Source organism: Myiozetetes cayanensis, unplaced genomic scaffold (assembly GCF_022539395.1).
Source record: "Myiozetetes cayanensis isolate MyiCay16 unplaced genomic scaffold, myiCay2020 scf21, whole genome shotgun sequence".
In the NCBI taxonomy this organism is placed as follows: domain Eukaryota; kingdom Metazoa; phylum Chordata; class Aves; order Passeriformes; family Tyrannidae; genus Myiozetetes; species Myiozetetes cayanensis.
In genome coordinates this window covers 11721849-11739325 of record NW_026087423.1, presented here as the reverse complement: position 1 = coordinate 11739325, position 17477 = coordinate 11721849, and the positions used below count along the sequence as shown (strand labels likewise).

Genomic DNA, 17477 nt, shown 5'->3' with positions numbered 1-17477 from the left:
AGCTTTCACAGCCAGCTGCTCCCCGTGTCGCACGAACAGCGGAGTGGAAGACGCTTAGGTGGCATCTAAACATGGGATAACACGGCTGGAAAGCCTGAAGGTTTGAAGTATTAGAGCCCTGAGGTTATTCAAATCCCAGCTGCTGGAGCAGCGTGGCACTCAACATCACACCCAGCAGAGGAAGAACCGCTTCCCATGCGCTTCCATGGCCCTGTCATGTTACATTCGGGATTTATTTATGCTGTGGGACACTTCATTGATTAATAGCATTGAGAGATTTAACTAGCCACTAAATTATCCTGGCAGGCCAGGTCTGAGTTGTTTTATTACCCCCCTCCCCACACGTACACACCAGCTTACTGAACAGATATTATGAGTTATTGGAGGCAGCGTTTTAATGTACTCAGCAAGGTGCTCTGGCAAGGGGCTTCCTGGGTTCCTGTGGCATTTTAATACCAAATGTGTTTCTGCTACTGGCAGAGGGCTCTGGGCACTAAAGGTTGTACTTGGTGTTCAAATCTGTTAGCACTCACATCAAGGATCATTACCTAACCTGCCTGTCAAGCAGCTGATTATATTAAAATGAGGTTTGCCAATAAATAAGTCAGAGTCTGCAAATCCTCCACCCAGAGCAGTCTGTTTTCAGGCTAATTGGAAGCTATTTTTTTGCCAGAACAAGTACTGCTTGTCCATAAATCAGCAGGTATCACTGTGCAGTTCCTCACAAGATGTCATCTCTGCCCCAGCTGGGATCAGACCCACGCTCAGCACCCTCAGGCTCCCTGCACAGCTGCACACACCCTTTGGTCTGTGCCATCCATGGGGCCCCTCACAGCAGTCCTGGAAAAGCCAGGGTTTGTTCAGGCCTCACTTTTGTGCTCTGGGATCCCCACCAACATCCATTCAAGTCAACAGGATCCTCTGCAGCAGCTCCAACGTGCTTTGGCACCAGCCCTTGCTTTGGAGACCTCTGCGTTAAAAATAACCCCTCACCTCGTGGCATGAGGAAGAGTATCGTGTCCCTTTTCCTTCACATCTATGGAGTGATAGTTTAGGAGGCCAGAAGGAGGTTGCTCAGCTTTCCACCTGGGCTTCTTTCCAGAGAGGGCATGGCTATGGTGGGATGGATGAGGAGGGGGCATGACAGGGTAAGGCTCCAGGTTTAAGGACCATCTTCTCCAGGAGAGAGCTAAAGTTCATCATCAGAAAGAACCTTTCAGCCCAGTAAAGTATTTCTAAAGCAGTCTAGGTTGCCAGTGAAGTCACATTATCACCTCAGGTGTCTTTGACCTTCTTAAAAGCAGCCTTAAGACAAAAATCACCAATGAAATCTAAAATATTAGAAGTCAGCAGTGACTTCCCAGAGAAGCCTATACCTGTCCTGTTGTGAATCAGAGGCCTTTGTTGTTTTTCCTGCTCTAAAACCTGCCACTTAGAGAGCAGGTTTAACACTCTTTCACTGCTGGATTACAGCAAAGAGCCACAGAAGCCTGCAGGATTATAGAAACACTCCCTTCTTCCTCTCTGTCATGGACCTGGGAAGTCCAAGACATGCAACAACTTAAACATGGCTTTAAGCTGGGCTCTTTCTGGGATTTGGTGCCTCAGCACTGGTGCCCATGGGGAGGGAAGGCACAGCCAGGAGCACCCTACTCCTGGGACCAGCTCACTTGGGATTCCCAGCTGCTTCCAGCAAGCTTCAGCTTTGCCTTGGGAAGGGACTGTTAATGAAACTTTCCTCTTTATGACTAACTGGCTTGGAGGTGTCTATGCTTTCAAGCTGGCCACTAGCATAGACAATTTCACGTAGGCATTGGTCCAGCCAAGGCCTTACTCACCCCATGGAAAGCCTGGGCAGAAATGATAGCTTCCTTTATTTACAGACCTGCAAATAACAGCTGCAACAGCGAGGAATGTCCACAGGAGATAGGACAAGGCATAAGAAGCTTCAGCAGCCATTTTAAAAATATATAAAAACAACTGCTCTGCTAAGATATCAGACCCATCCACATCTATACCCCAGCAAAGAGGAAGACCTAAGGACAAGATGATAATGAAATAAGTTGGTTTTAATCTGATTTTTAAAAATTATTTATTTCCTTCTCTTTTGGCACACCTGAGCTCTCTGCTCTATGAATTCACAGAGCAATTGCCCAAAATGCAATTTAGGTGAAACATTCTTGGGACTGAAGGCCTGTAGTTGTTGATTTCTTGCCAGACAAGTCAGAGATGCATTTTTGAGAAGTATTTAGGCATTCAGTCCCCTAGACTGTCTCTTCCTTTCCCTTATCTGTGTAAATGACAAAGTCTTTGAAGACCTGATTTCTCATCATTATTTCTGCACTACTTTGATTTGGGCACCAACTAATGTGCTGATGGTTATGTCCAATTAAAGACCAGAAGTGTACACAGCTCAGCACTTGCCATTTGTCCCTTGTCAAATGCAATGAGGCACATTCACTAATAAAAACAAATGTCTGAATTAAAGCAAGAGGAAGAAGGATGGCCCTGGCTTGTGAATTCTCTGTCCATCGCTAATGGTCTCCCCCAGGGCTGGGAATGAGCCATGAGAATTGTTCTGCTAATAAATCAGATTAACACTAATATTTCCCAGTAGAGGATTTTGGTTTTGTTGACACTATAAAATGTTGCAGGGTGCATTTGGGATGCACATCCAGGCATTGGGAAGACACCTGACCTGGCAGGACCGGACAGCAACATCATCCAGAACTGTGAGGGCTGTGGTGCTTTCCCATGACTCATGAATTCATAGTCAAATATTCCATGACTCATGGATTAACCTGACAAAACCCAGAGGGAAGAAAAGTTATTGGGTTATTGGTTGACAAGAGCCTTTTAAAATTAACATGGCATAATAAGCAGGATACCAACATCCTCCTTCTGACTTGTGAGAAACTCATCAGGAAGAGTTTTATGCATTCACTTGTTCCCAAGGGACCTCAGCTGGGGTTATGTAATTAGGATGGGACACTTTTTGCAGCTTCGAGGCTTGAATAGCAACATTTACAGTTACAGAAAGCATAACCACATGCAACCAGCTATTAATACCAGCTTGTGTTTAATTGCAGTTCCCTTCCATTCTAGTGCAAATAAACAAAGTACAAATACATGGAAACCAGAACGTCAGCCATAAATGAACCACAAGATAAAATACAGTAAACAGGGCTGTCTGCCTCCCCTTCAGCCAAAAGGTTATGCACTTGCCTAACAGTGGAAAAAAGAGTAGCCTGACCCCATGGACAGGGCAGGGAAGGGGGGTCTGCACACACATATCTAAAGTCCTGGATGTATTTGTGCTCCCTGCTTTGTCATGAAGTTCCTGGGAAGCTCTGGGCACCCCTGCATCAGCAACAACATAATCATGGTGGTAAATTAAGTCATGCATACAGACCTCTCTGTTCCCTTTAAAACAGGGTGAGTGCAATTGCAGAGTAGAGAGGATAAAATATATTAAATATTGTGGGGCCAGTGATCGACTGCAGTAACAGAGGCCAAAGGAAAGTCTGGGATCCTGCTGGTCAGACATGTAAATTCCAGAGGAGCACAAAGGAATTGGCACTGGAGAGCTTGTCCACTTGGGCCTTACAGGGGATAGAAGATGCTCTTTTAATTTGGCATTCATTCTCAGCCTGACTCTTCCCATATCTGGGATCCTAATGGCCCGTTTGAGCTCTCTTATAGAGACATAATGCTACAGACCTAAGTCTAGGGAGCAATGCAATACATTTTTGCATCCAAAACATCACAGTCAGTTTGGTTTAAATAACATATTGTATCATTCCAACAGTACTGATTGTATGCTCAAGATTTTCTCCTTCAGAAGCTATGTAGGATGGATAAAGAGGAGAAAGGCCAGAAGAAGGATAGAGTGTAAATGGCAGCTAGGGGGAAAGAGAGGAACACTGGACCTATTTGTTTTAAGAAAATTTGTTTATTTTTAATGGCATCCTGTGGTTTATAAGACTGGGATTTGTGCTTGGCACAACTTCCCTCAGATCTCAGGGTTTGCACCGAGAATCAGATTTTTCTGTCAACAGTCTTAATCTTTTAAACTAATGTAGCACCTTTCATGAAAAACTCCAAGCCCTTCATCATCCCCAGGCTGTGTGTTTTAAGGCCTTACTCAACCATTCTCAATTTACTGTAACACCACCCCTAGAGGAGCCAGGAGCCTCACTCAGCCAGATGAAACAATTCTAATTACCTTGAGTCGCAGCAGGAGGGGAGCTGGGGGATGCCAGCCAACATGCTCGGGAGCACAATCAGCTTGAAAGACACGTGTAATCGTTGTGACACCCATTTAATGTGTCACAGGACCTGAAACTGGAGGCCATGATAAAAAAGAAACCTGCTGATACCTGAGTGAGCACAGCGTGTTGTGTAAGGCACAGAAGAGCTGTCCCTGTGACTCTGACACAAGAAGAAGCCACTGCACCTGAGTAGCAGCAGCCATAGAAAGGTGCACACTCATTCCCTGCCATGCCTGCATATTCCCTCTGATCATCCTGGGGGATGGAGAGCTGGGAGGAACAGGTCCTTGAGGATGGGAGGTTCAGCTTTTCTGGCAGCGAGCTTCAGGGGAAGGTGCCCCATATCTGAACAGGATGCCCCACTTAAAGAAATACATATAAGAAAAATATTCCAGGAACAATGAAAACACAAACATTATCAGGCACTGCAAGTCAGCACTGTCACTGAGGATGAGAACTGCCACCCACAGACCCACCCACGGCCAACCAACCTGCCTAATTTGATCAGAGAAATGCTTGTGGTTGGATTCAGTTAGAAAGACCACGCACAAACGAGGCCCTGGGGCAAATTTACACCATTTTAACAGCATAAGTGTGCTCTTATCTGACTCACAGGGGATCTGCTGTTACCCAGCGAATCAAGTGTCCTCCGTGTAATCGTTCAACCAGTTCCCTCGTGACCCAGGGGGCACATGCTCTGCCTCACACAGGAAATGTCCTGCCTGTCCCTGTGCCTGTCCTGGGCCAGGTGGAGGCATCACTGTGCATCCCAGCGTCCCTGCTGGCAGCTGCTGAGCAGCACCCCACATTCCAGCCTTCAGCCTGCCATTCATGGCTTCATTCTCCAGCCAAGCCCTGGGCAGCCCTGCCAGCATCAGGTTATTTCGATACAAATGCCCCTCCTCACAGCTTGCAAGTGGGAAGGGAGAACCACTGGGCTGGCAGAAAAGGCTGCCAGAATTCCTGCCCTAATTGCCTCCAGCAGGGGAGGGGAGATGGAAAGTTTCAGGAGAACGTAAGTAATGAAAAGGTTCCAGATTCACAATGAGCAGTGATTAAAGGCAGTGTTAGACCTATTCTGTAACTACAAAAAGTGACCAGCTTATACATTGCTGCCTTACATAACATCTGGGGTTTTTATTCCTTGTCCTTGTTATCCAAAAAAAATCAAGGCCTCTTTGCCCTCTAACTTCATTGAAGAGTAAATCCTCTTATCATACACTTCACTGTAACAGGTTTGCTCTGTACATGTATCTTCCAGAAAATTTCCAGCAGAACTCACTGTGCTGATTGCAAGAACTGTTATCAATCAACTGTTTTTAAATAGACAGTGATGCATACATAGCCTTGGCACAGGGTTTGTTTTAGACCTGTATTTCATTTACCTTGAAAAAGAAATGTGTTTAGCAGAGTTATCTCCTCGTGCCCTTGACCTCTACCAACTGCCAGGGCTGGAGACCCAAGGGCAGTAAAGAATTTAGCCCTTTGCCACCCACTCTTCAAAGGTGTCACTCAGTGAAGGTTAGGGTCAGGCCGTGCTAATAAATTGAATTTAAACATTTCTAATGTGGACAATATAGTGCCTACCCACCTTCTGCTCTCTGCCTAGAATACATCCATTTTAATACACGCATTATTACAGCCCCACTAGGCACGACTTTCAAGTGTCAGCCTGAGCCCAGAAGCAAAACACGACAGAGCACTTAGAGAAGCAGGCCACTGGGAGCTTCCTCAGCTCTTATGTGTGCTCAGAAGTGACCTAAGTAAGGAGGAGGGAGCTTAAAGAGACTGCCAGAATGGATCCTTTCTGGAGATACAGAGAGCAGCTGAAGCAGACTCAGGCAGTGCCTCTTGTCTCTGCTCTGCGTGATGAACAGGACAAAAAAGGAAGCCAGGAAGAGTTCCACCTCCGACATTAGTTTTTTTTTCTGAGGCTCTTGACATTTTTAATAGCTTTTCAGTTACCCAAAGTAGATGTGATTTAACTTGATGTTATAATATTAGTACTGTCTGCTGTGTAAAATGAAACACTAGAGGTATCAACCCAAGTACAGCACAAAGGGAAGGTAATTATAGGTGGTATTTAAGCCTGAAGAGTCAATCCTTTAAGTTCCAGGGCTAATGAATTCCTGATAAGAATCTTCTGAGCCAGAAAACTCATGGTGGGACTAATAGGGAATACCAAATCAACTTGAGAAAGCAATCAGAATTTGTCAGGCACAGGTAGTTACCCAGTCCAGACTGATCCCAGGGAAGGCTGGCACCACTGGGCATTATGGAAGATCTCAAGCAATATAGACAAAGAGACCAAGGGGGATGGGGGCTGTCTCACCACCCTGTTCCTGGGTTTACCAAACAGCAAAGCACAGCAGCTTCCCAAATGCTGAGAAACAGACATCTGAAGATCATGAATTAATTTGTTAGCAAACATCTTCATCCCCTCGACCAGCTCAGCCAAAAAGAGCTTCAGTCCCAAAGAAACTCAGGCCTCCACATGGCTTTAAGCTTGGAACTTTCCAAAGGAAGGCAGCTCTAAAATATTTGTGTGCAGACTGGCAGCTCGTGTCCCAGGCACTGGGACAGAAATCACTAGCAGAGCTCCAGAGCTCAGAGTGGAAACGCTGCTCTGCATGAAACTGCACAGAAAGACCAGATAACTTCTCATTTGACACAGCGATGGGCTGGTGATTTTTCTCAGGTTTTTTGTTTGTTTGTTTCTTTAAGGCTACGTTTCAATCACTCTCAGTCATTTTCCCTCCAGTTAAAACCCCAGCTGCTAATTGTAGGTGTTTCATCTTGGTGAGTCTGTGAAGCTGCAGCCAGCCCGGTGGAAATCCCACACTCAGCACCAGCAGGCTCTGCTGAAGTTTGTCATTTATCGCCTGAACGGAAAGAGTAACAACCCAACACAAATATTTGGACTTCTCTTTGTTCCTGGCAGGGCTCTTGCAGCATGCACACACACACACACACACGAGCAGATTGAGGTGGGTTTTTGCTAGGATGGGAGAAGCAATAGCAACAGGGCTGAGTGTGAGCCAAATCCAGCCCACAGGAGAGGCAAAGGCTGCTCCAGGGCTGTGCCCAGGTGTGCAGGGCTGGAGCACCAGAATTATCAAGGCAGGATGAGTTGGTTCCTGGAATCTTATCAGGGTGTAGATCAAGGATGATTTTTTTTGAGCATGAAGAGCAGCACAGGGCAGAGTCTCCCACGGGTAAATCCTCTGTTTATGGGACTGTGAGCAGAACTGAACCAACCACCAGAAGATACAGATCTTTTGCTCCAGATCTGAGCAAAAATCCAGGTGGTCCAGACCTGGACCTTCTTCAGAACTGCTCCAGCCTTGTTACATCCCCACTTGACCAGAGCAAACCTTTAACCAGACAAACAGCATCCTTCAAAACAACAGCATTTTCCTGTCCTTATTTTCAGAGGAAAGGCAGTTGTGTCCCACCACTTTCACACCTGCTACAAATCCAAACACAAGGTGACCACTGATGTGGCCCTACCACAGCAGAGCTGTGGTAGGGCCACAGCAGTGGTCACCTTGTGTTTGGTGCTGTGGAAACTCATGCAACTCCCCCCCAAACCTCAAAAAGCCCAGAGCCCAGAAGGCCGTGAGCAGACCTGGGTTTCACTGATAACAACAGCACAATTTACACACCCCCGGTGGAAAAACAAACAGTCTTGGTGGTTGATTGGCCTGATTGCCTGGCTGCCAGCCCAAGGAGCAAAGCTTGGGAGCACAGAGGAAGGGATTCAGAAGACAGGCCTTGAGTCAAGCACCCACCACAAGAGGTTATTTGAGCAGGGACCTGCACTTGCACTGGGACAAGGACTAAAGCTGAGGAGCACCTGTGAGGGCACTGTTTCCCCAGCTGGCTGCTGCTCCACTCTCCCTTCTGGCCCTGGATTTCACCAGCAATCACAAGGGGCTGCTTGTCTCCTTGTTTGGAATATGAGTCCCTAGTGACATAACTTGCAATCACTACAAAAGGCAAGGTTAGCATTAACTTCTAATATTTCTCCCACTGCTCTCCCTGCCTTAATCCAGCATGTTTTGCCAAGTACTAAATAATACTAAATACTGCAAATACCTAGGCATTTCACTTTCTGGCATGAAAAAAAAACACCCCAAATTAAATCTGCCCTGCAATCACGGCTTCAAGAGGTAAGAAGTGAAGGAGAAAATCCAATAGCAGCACTGTCTTTGCTGCTCTGCCCGTAACAATGGGCTCAGCCAGACACAGCAGCTGCACAGGGCTGCTCTTCTGCAGTGCTGGGAACAGCCACCCAAAATACCCATCTTCAGAAGTTCAGTGCTAAGATGGATATTCACAGGTACCTGTTTGAATTATTTCTTAACATTTACCAGAGCTCTTCACATCCATCTCTGCCAACACGCTCCAGAGCCGGGTTCAAGCGAGGTGAGAGCCCTGAGTGCAGGCAGAGAACAATAGGGCACTTTCTCTCTGCTATCTGCCGCTGGGGTACAGCCCCGGAGCTCCCCTGGGCACACCTGCCCAGCCCAGCCCAGCCCAAACAAACCTGAGATAGCGTGGGCAGGCACACAGCTCTGGCTGGTGTTTGTTTGCTCACCCTTAAAGAGGCACGGGCGAGCACGCAGGGAGCAGGGGCAGATTAAAACTCAGCGCCTCGGCTGTGTTTGCAAGGCTCAGGATGGCATTAGAGCACTTCCCGTGCTTTGGGATGCTTCTTCCCAGCTGGTAAAGCAGCCCCTTCAGGTGTTTGTCAAGACCATTTCTCTTGGCAGCCTCCTGTTGGGCCTCAAGAGGACAGGAATTGCTGAAGGATCAACATCTCCTGGCAAGCACTTACCAACTCAGCCCGTACCAGTCTTCAGATACTCATGCAAGGAGAGACATTGCCCCTGAATGGCTTTGCTCAGGACCTGCAGAGGTGCCAGCTCACACAGCTACAGCCACTCCATCCTGCCCATGCCAAAGGGACCGGTAGAAATGGGCAAATCACAAACCCCTGTGCTCAGGGTAACGTGGGAGGCGAGGCCACCTGCGCTGGCTCCCAGTGGGGTGGACAACAGCAAATCAACAGACTGCCTTTGGCAGCGCCCACAGGAACATGTTTCACTTTCCTAACGAGAAACAGTGGAGCAGCACTGGGGCCATCCCTCTCTGCATGACAAACACAGCAGCAGCTCTGATGCAGATGTCCTGACAGATGAGCTGCCGTGACAGAGCACGCGGAGCAAAGTTCTCCCGTTACGTCACTGCTACCTCGAGTAACCCAAGGGGGAAGGATAACAGCCAGGCTCCTCGGCAGCACGCTGCCAGAGCTGTTCAGACAGGCTCCCTGGGGCAGCCATGAGCTTGCTCCCCTGGCAGGCTCACGAGCTTTGAGAGCTCGGGCCCATCCATGCCCCTGAAGGAGGATGGAGGCCAATAAGGACCTGACTTCCTTCATTCCTGTAAGCGCAGGAGGTGCCAAGTGCCTGACATGTGCTTTGTAAAGCAGGAATAGCATGGGCCCTGCCAAGCTCTGCTCGCCCAAGCATGGCTTTTGCTTGGAGGGTTTCTGATCTCACTTGTTTATCCTGATTGTACATGACCATGAAAGCCTTCCAGAGCCAACTGAGATGAAGGAAGTGCATTCCTAATGAGCTGCTCCCTCTCTTCCAGTAGAGGACTCAGCAGCCTACACAAGGCATTGTTTTTAGTGAGACTAGAACAGGATCCATGTCCTGATTTTGGAGAACACCTACTGCAATCTGCACTCATGTGACAGGAACTCATGGTGCCCCTCTTATATCCCCCTGTGACAGAAGGGAGAATATGAAGGAGATTGGGTGTGGGAGTGCCATGCCCCCTTTTGCTGAGTACTGGAAATACTCTCTTCTCCCTGGGAAGTCAAACATCTGCACCCCTCTGAGGCACAGGGGTTGGAAAAGCAGGAATTCACTTGTTTGCAGGGGTACCACAGGAGAAAGAGACACTTGAACATCCAGAGTTCCAGCCAAACTGCTCCACTTTTCCTCATGGTCTCCTCGCCTGGGAACTCTGCTGCTGCCCAGCAGACACATCTGGACAGATATTTTAAAGCAGCACCACAGACACCTGTCAGATCCCATCACACAGATCTCCCTTCCACACATGTTCCCAGGTCATTCCACACCTGCTTTCTCTCACCTGCACATTCCCAGGTCAGACTATTGGAGATTGACCAAACATGACCCTGGCTGAGGTCATGCTGCCCTCTGATGGGTGATGGTCACCCATCATACAGAGACACCAGAAGCTCTAATCACTGCAGAGCTTCAGGATCTTCTTTAATAAGAGACGACCAACTCCAGCTCAACCTGCGCATTTTCCCAGTGGGAAGGGAGAACTTCGTGGCAGCAGATGAGGAAAAAGGAAGATGAACACAGCAGTGGTAAAAGGGAGGGTGAAAGCAGATAATTGCTGTAAAACACTGAGCCCTTTGCTTCTACATACTGAGGAAATCAGAGCAGTAAGGAACGATGACATTTCAGATAAGCTCAAGCTCTGCGATGCAAATAAGTGGAGCAAAGAGTTGCACCCCTCCCTGTGAGCTCTGCTCAGAGACAGGCTCCAAGGCAGGAGCACGGCTCTGTCACAACCAGCCCTCATTGGCCACAGCTATTCCATTACCTGGCAACTTTGGAAACAAGCAAACCCACCCCCCAGCACTGCTGCCTGGCTGCACACAGGAGCTGAGGCAGTGGGGAGTTGTCACCCAAGTAAATTTGGAGTAGGAGGGCGAGTCCCCAGGAGCAGAGGAGTTGCAGGACATGAGATGGCCATGGTACTTTAAGAGAGCTGATGATGGACAACTGCCACATGAAGATGGCCCAACATCACAATTTTCTATTCCCCAGACAAACCCAGCTTCAAATCCAGAACAACCATCAATTTTCTCAGACTGGAAAGAGGAAGAAGACATTGTCACCGAGTTGCCCTGTGGCCACCAAGCTCCCTGCCTTAGCTCACAGGGAGAACATGTCAGGGGCCCTCCTGCCTTGGCTATTTCTGCAGTACAGATGGGGTGGGAAGCAAACCAGAACATTTCTACCCTTTGGAATTTAGTGGAGGGACTCTGCATATAAACAGGATTCCACAAGCCACTTGTGCTGCCCCCCAAACTCTCCTCTTGTTCTGACAGAGAAGAACAGACCACATGCCTGGCCTGGAGTGAGAAACCCTCTTGCTCCCGAAGTTTCCAGCTGCACAACACATTGGCTCAGCCTGGATTGGCACATTTGGGAGGGTAAATGCCTCTGCCCGGGATCTGCGTTTCCTCACACGAAGCCCAAAGACAAGTTGCCACATCTTGAGCAGCACAGCCCGTAAATCTTGACACAGTTCCTTGGGAAGCTCGTGACGTTCTGTCCTCACTGCAGCAGAGTGGTCCTGTTGCCAGTGCAGCTCTGCCCCTGCCAAACTGGGCTTGTTGAAAGACAGCAGACAGATCACTGCCCCAGTGAAAGTCAGGCATGTATCTCAATTTACTTGACTGGTTTGGGCGTGCAGTCAAAGTCAAAGCCCTTAATAAACAAAAAATCCCAAACAAACAAAAAACACTCAACAAAAAAACCCCAAACAAAACAGAACAAAACAAACCCCCCAGATCACCGAGCAATAAGTCCACTGGAGCTGGGCAACCCAGTGCTGAGTCAGGGTTTCACTGCTGACAGAATCGTAAATCCCAGAGGGGTTTTTTTAAACCAGGGACCAGAAGTTTGGGTGGAGGACAGGGAACTGCCCTGGCAGGTCTTAGAGGAGCTCTGTTAGTGCTACAGGGTCAGCAGACACTCCAGAGACAGCCCCTGTGCTCCCCCATTTACAGCCCTAGCACATGCCTACAGAAACCCTCTGCATACCATCCAGCTTTCCTACCCTCTCCTATTCTTAGCCCAAGCTGGTCTTCTTATAGACTATTACTCAGCTACACACCCTGTTTTTGGCTGCCCTACATCCCTCCCCTCGCCTGCTCTGGCCCCAAGAGGCCAGTCAGCTCCCCTTGCCCAGGAACTTCAGGGACAAACAAGTAAAGCAATCCACAGCACCACCTTCCCAGGAATTGCTGGGACACAGAGATCCAGGACAAGACCCTTTCTCCTGGACAAAACATCCCTGGGCTTTGCTTCAGCTGCTTACGGCAGCATCAGCATCGTACACCAGGCTCACCTGGCAGAGGGCATGGAAAAAAATCAAGGTGGCAAGTCTGGAACCAGCTCTGGTGTTTGTCCTCTCCCAAGCAGGCATCCCAGAGGCAAAAAGAGAGCCCCACATTCAGGACCTGCAGCCAGGCTGCACCCCAGGAGACAGCAGCGTTCCTCCATCCTCCCTGAGGGCTGTCCAGCAGCAGCAGTGCCTCGATTCCTGCTCCATTTCTGATCATCAAAATGCATAATGTGAAGGAGAGAAGGGTGCATTGAAAGCCTTTCCACGGGCTTTATTTATAAATCACAGTCCCCCACACTAAATAAACTTAATTTAGCTTGAGGAGCCATTGGTGACCACATCAGGTCAGCTGCAGAGCCACCGGTCCTTGTCACCTCAGCAGGCTCCTTGGTTGGGCTGGAGAAGCCATGGAAGCTGTGTTAGCCACATCCCTGCCTCCTCTGATCCCTCGTGGGCAGCTTCTGGATAGTTCTTTTGCAGAAGAACAAACCCAAACAAACAAACAAAACCAACCAATCAACCAAAACCAAACAAAATCCCCCCCAAAAAATAAAAACCAAACCCAACATCAGCAACAACAAAACCCACACACATACAAAGGAAAAAAAAGAGAGAATAAAAAAGAGAGTGTGTCCTCCTTGGGATGCTGTGCCCCTACCTGGCTGCATCTCCAAGAGGAACCTGTAACATGCTGACATTTATGCAGTGTCACTCCACTTCAGTCCTAAGGACTGAAAATCGTGTCTTCATGACTTGAGAGGAAGAAAAGTGGTGTGAATTGAAGGAACAGCCCATCTCCCACAGCTCTGGCAGCCTCTGCTTGGCCCAGCAGGCAGAGGTGGGGTGGGGAGCTGCTCAGAGCGGAGCAGGACCAGTGCAGTGGGAACACCAGAGGCAGCTTTACTCAGCAGAGGGAGCTGCTATGCCTGAGTTTTTTTGGTTTGTATTTTCCTTAAAGGATATTTAATGGTTTAATGGGATGTTTCCATTGACTCATGACCCATAAAATCACACTGTAGCACATCGTCCTGAAAATAGCTGCACCTTGTGAACGCTTGGGACTATTTAAAAATGCAAATAGCAGAGAGGGAAACTCAAGGTGACCCCTTTTTTTTCTCTCAGGAGGCAACTGTGCACTTCTACCTTTCCCATTGTGCCCCACGGGGCTTTGTGTTACTCCTGGCCCCATGGGCAAAGCCCTGGCTGGCACCAGGGGCTCTGGGCAGCCTTGGGTCCCACAGTGACACTGCCTGCTGCCAGGTCTCCCCTAGGAGCTGTCCCTGGCAGGGCAGCCAGAGACATTTCTGCAGGAGCTTTACAGCAGCAGGGCAGAGAACAGTGTGTCCCAGCAGCTGCTGCCCATTTCACTCCTTTAGCACCCCCTGACAAAAGCAGCCTGAAGGGCTCTGGCCTCTCTGACATCTCTGTCACAGCTCCTAGCACAAGTTCTCACTCACCATTTTCAAGGACTCTCAGCTGCCCAAATTATACGGTAGAAAAATTGATTAGCAAAGAGGAAAAAAACCCAAAGAGGAACATCCTAATGCAGTGCTTGACCTTGCTTCTCCTGCTCCAAGCTCCCAGCAGAGGCATCAAGACGAGTTTGAGGCTGATTGTGCAGCATCCCTCCCCCCTCCAGCTCATCCTTTTCAGCACAGCCAGGTATGGCAAAGTCACAAATGAATGCAGACACATCTTGAGCCCTCCCAAGACATAATCCAACCTGACACAGGAATTCCAAGCGCAGGACTTTGTGTGCAGGAGTCAGTCTGGGATAGTGGGTGTTAATTGCATCTCATTTAGCTGCACTCAGCTGCTCATCTAGAGGTGAGGCTGCTCAGAGCAGCCAGCACCTCACTGCAGGTGGCAGGCTTGGTCTGGCACAGGACCGGGAGATCTGCGTTGTAGGCAGCCAAGGTTTATTAGACAAATTGTAAATTCCAATGACTCGGATACAAAGATAAGCTGCACTGCCTCCTGAAAGGCAAAGGTGTTTCTGACCCGTGGAAACTGATACAGGTTACCCAGACACCAATGACCACAGCAGGGGTGCCACTGAAATGAGCACCTTGCAGCCGACCTTCGGGGAGCCACAGTTTCTCTCTGCCCAGCACATCCAATGGGATGTGCACACCGTGTCAGCACATAACCACCTCCTCCCGCTGCCTCAGCAGCATCTCTTCTGTCCCCTCTCCATCCCAGCAGCTCTCCCCTCCCTCGTTTGCCGTGTTCAAACATCCAGAGCAGCACACCTCTATGGAACATTTCTAAATTCAACGTTGGGCTGCTCTCATCTTTAACTGGATGGGGGGAATAAGAAGGTGCAGAACTCAAAAAAATCTGTTATTAGACCTTAAAACTAAGATTAAAAAAAAAAAAAAAAAAGAGAATCAACCAAAACCCACTGTTCATTTCTCATGGAGAATTCAAACCCTTCACTGGCATGTTCCTAGGAATGTGGTTTTTTTTTTTTTTTTTGTCTTCTGCTTGCAACAGTGAGCATCATGGAATTGTATCCTGGAGCACCATGGAGTTGTCCCGCCGGTGGGGTGAGCTGTCATAGGGCTGCACACAGCAGTGCTGCTGTCCACACAGCTGCCAGCCCCAGGCTGGCTGTCAGTCTGAGCAGGGGCAGGGCCCTCAGGGGTGGCGTGCCCGAGGTGCAGGAGCAGACCTCGTAGCCGTTCTCGGAGCGGCTCTGGTCGTGCTGCCCTGGCCTGGAGCGAGCCCCGGTCCTGCCGCTCCCGGCTGCCTCGGGGGAGTCGGCCTGCATGTCACTGCACACCAGCCAGTCCCTGGCGATGGACTGGGGGTAACCAGGCTGGGCCTCCAGCTCGCTGTCCAGCACCTTCCAGTACTCCTTGCCCCTGAAGAAGTAACTTGCACCTGCAAAGAGACCAAAAGCCAAAGGCGAGGTGAGCGGCGATGGGCGCTCTCCCAGAACGCCTGAGCCAGAATCACAGAATATTCTGAGTTGGAGGGGACCCACAAGGGTCACTGAGTCACTTGGAGCATTCCCACCCCAGCCCAGCCCTGGGGAGTGGAGGCACATGAGACACCACTGCTTGTTGCCAGTGCTCCCTCTTGCTGCAGGAGGGATGCTCCAGAAGATGATGCTGTGCCTGGCTGGGATCTCTCACAACAGACAGCTGGAGGTGGGTGGTGAGATTTTGCCTCTCCTGTGGTGGGTCCTAGAGCAGATGCACCTCCTGGTGCTGTGCTGTGTGGGCTCAAGGCCCTGTGAATCCACAGCTGGACACACCTTACACACCTCTCCGTGGCCATCAGGGGACTGTCTTGTAACAGGGCATGGTAAGGCTGGAGACCTCACCTACCTGTTAATGACCTGGGGTATGTGCTGCCATCCCTGGGCTCAGAAGAATAACCTGAGCCTGGCAGGGAACCTTCAGCTCTCAGGTGCATTTTTTTCCACTCTGAACTGGGAGGTTGGGAACTCTCTAAGCAGGTCCCATGCTTGGGAGGACTCCTACCTATGGGAATGGCTTATCACTCTCAATAGCTTTGAAAATTCAGCTTTTCCCCTCTGCCTGGTTTAATGACTGCTATTACACCGTTAGGTTGCCAGTAAATAAACCCTGGAAGTGCCACTTTGTTGTGACTGGATGGCTGGTTGTAAATGTCTCCTGTGACAAAATTTTTGTGGTCTTTTCAGCGGGAAGAAACCACTGAGGAATCTCATGCCCAGAAAATGAGTCGTAACTCTGGGGAAAACATCTCCTTTGAAGGTATTTTCTGTCTGCATCCTCACACAACCAGCTAAAAAAATCCAACGACAACAAAACCAGTGAGGAGCAAATCAGCCCTCACTAGGATAACAATCACTGCAAAGCAGCATCAACTGTGTTCTTTTAATAAAATAAAATTATTGGCCCCTCAGGGTGTTTTTGTTGCCTGTTTGAATTACAAAGTGTTTCAGTGAGCAGTGTGGGGAGCTCTGGCTGGAAAGCACACCTCCCTCTCCATCTTCCACACACCGGGAACTGCCATCCCATCAGGGGCTCAGCAGTTATGTCGAGCAGGGGGGTAGAAGGGGCTACAGCTCAACACAGAACTATTTTCTTTCCCGTGTTTTTTGAACTGGCACGTGGACTCACCATCTGACCACCTCATGGCATCATCCAAAGGGCTTGGTATTCCCTTCCACAGGACGGTCTCTGAGGGGTAGCCGGGGTCCATCCTCCGCTCGTGGTCGTCGTAGCGCCAGTAGAGATTGTCCTTAAAGAAATAAGTCTTGTCATTGTGGGCCCAGGAGAAAGCGGCGTCGATTCCTCCCGGCGGCAGGCCGAAGTCTGAAATGGGCCTTGGGTATCCCTCCTCCACGTTGTTGTCCTTGAAGACCCAGTATCTGTCTCCTGTGGGAAGGAAAGAAGCACAGAGCAAAATCACATTTGTTTCGCAGCCAGAACCAGCGTTCCCTCGCGGGCGAGCTGAGCCGATGTTTCGTCATCTGTTGTGCTGACAAGCCTCGGGACTGAGCTCTTGGCATTTAAGGATGGGAATGGGAAGGGGTCAGCCCACTGGGGAACCTCTGGCTTTGAATGGTTGCTTTTTAGTGTCAGGCTTTCCATGGATATAGCCCTGCTTTGCTTCTGAAAGCGTGATGGGATGAACAGGACGTGAACATGTTACTGCACTTGTCACTTTTATGCATTTGGTGGAGGCGTTTGGTTTTCTGCCCCCTGGGGGCAAGAAACAAAGTCACATGCACTTTCAGTGGGCAAAACGGGCACCTTCTGCCTGGCATTCAGCTCCTGAGAAGCCAAGTGTAGTCCTGCTCTGGAAGAGAAATCACCACACTTCCCAGAGCCAGACGGGCTGAAGGACCTGTGGATTTTAAGAGGATGTACAAGGGCTGGACAAATCCCGTCTGAGCAGCTCACTGCTCTTCAAGCATCTACACAGGCACCTCCTCAGCCCTACCTTGGGCAGTAAACCATCATTATGTTGGGTTTTTTTCTCCAGTAAAAATGAAGCATGACAGGACTGGGCCTGGGTCTGTGTGAG

At 49.3% G+C, this 17477-nt stretch overlaps 2 protein-coding genes across 3 annotated transcripts in view; both read right to left on the bottom strand.

Annotated features, from left to right (window-relative positions):
* The window catches only part of ULK1 (unc-51 like autophagy activating kinase 1), an 89400-nt gene extending 80149 nt beyond the window's left edge, over window positions 1-9251 (bottom strand). The window contains exon 1 of the mRNA XM_050318672.1: window positions 9112-9251. The gene's annotated coding sequence lies outside the window, so the exon portion shown is untranslated. The remainder of the gene's footprint in view (window positions 1-9111) is intronic.
* Window positions 9252-13943: 4692 nt separating this feature from the next.
* Window positions 13944-17477, bottom strand: part of MMP17 (matrix metallopeptidase 17) — an 82087-nt gene continuing 78553 nt past the window's right edge. For both annotated transcript variants that reach the window (XM_050318692.1, XM_050318691.1), the window contains exons 9-10: window positions 16568-16825; window positions 13944-15338 (exon numbers count right to left, since the gene is read on the bottom strand). In XM_050318692.1, coding sequence (XP_050174649.1) covers window positions 15010-15338; window positions 16568-16825 — 587 coding nt within the window. In that variant the 3' untranslated portion in view covers window positions 13944-15009. The remainder of the gene's footprint in view (window positions 15339-16567; window positions 16826-17477) is intronic.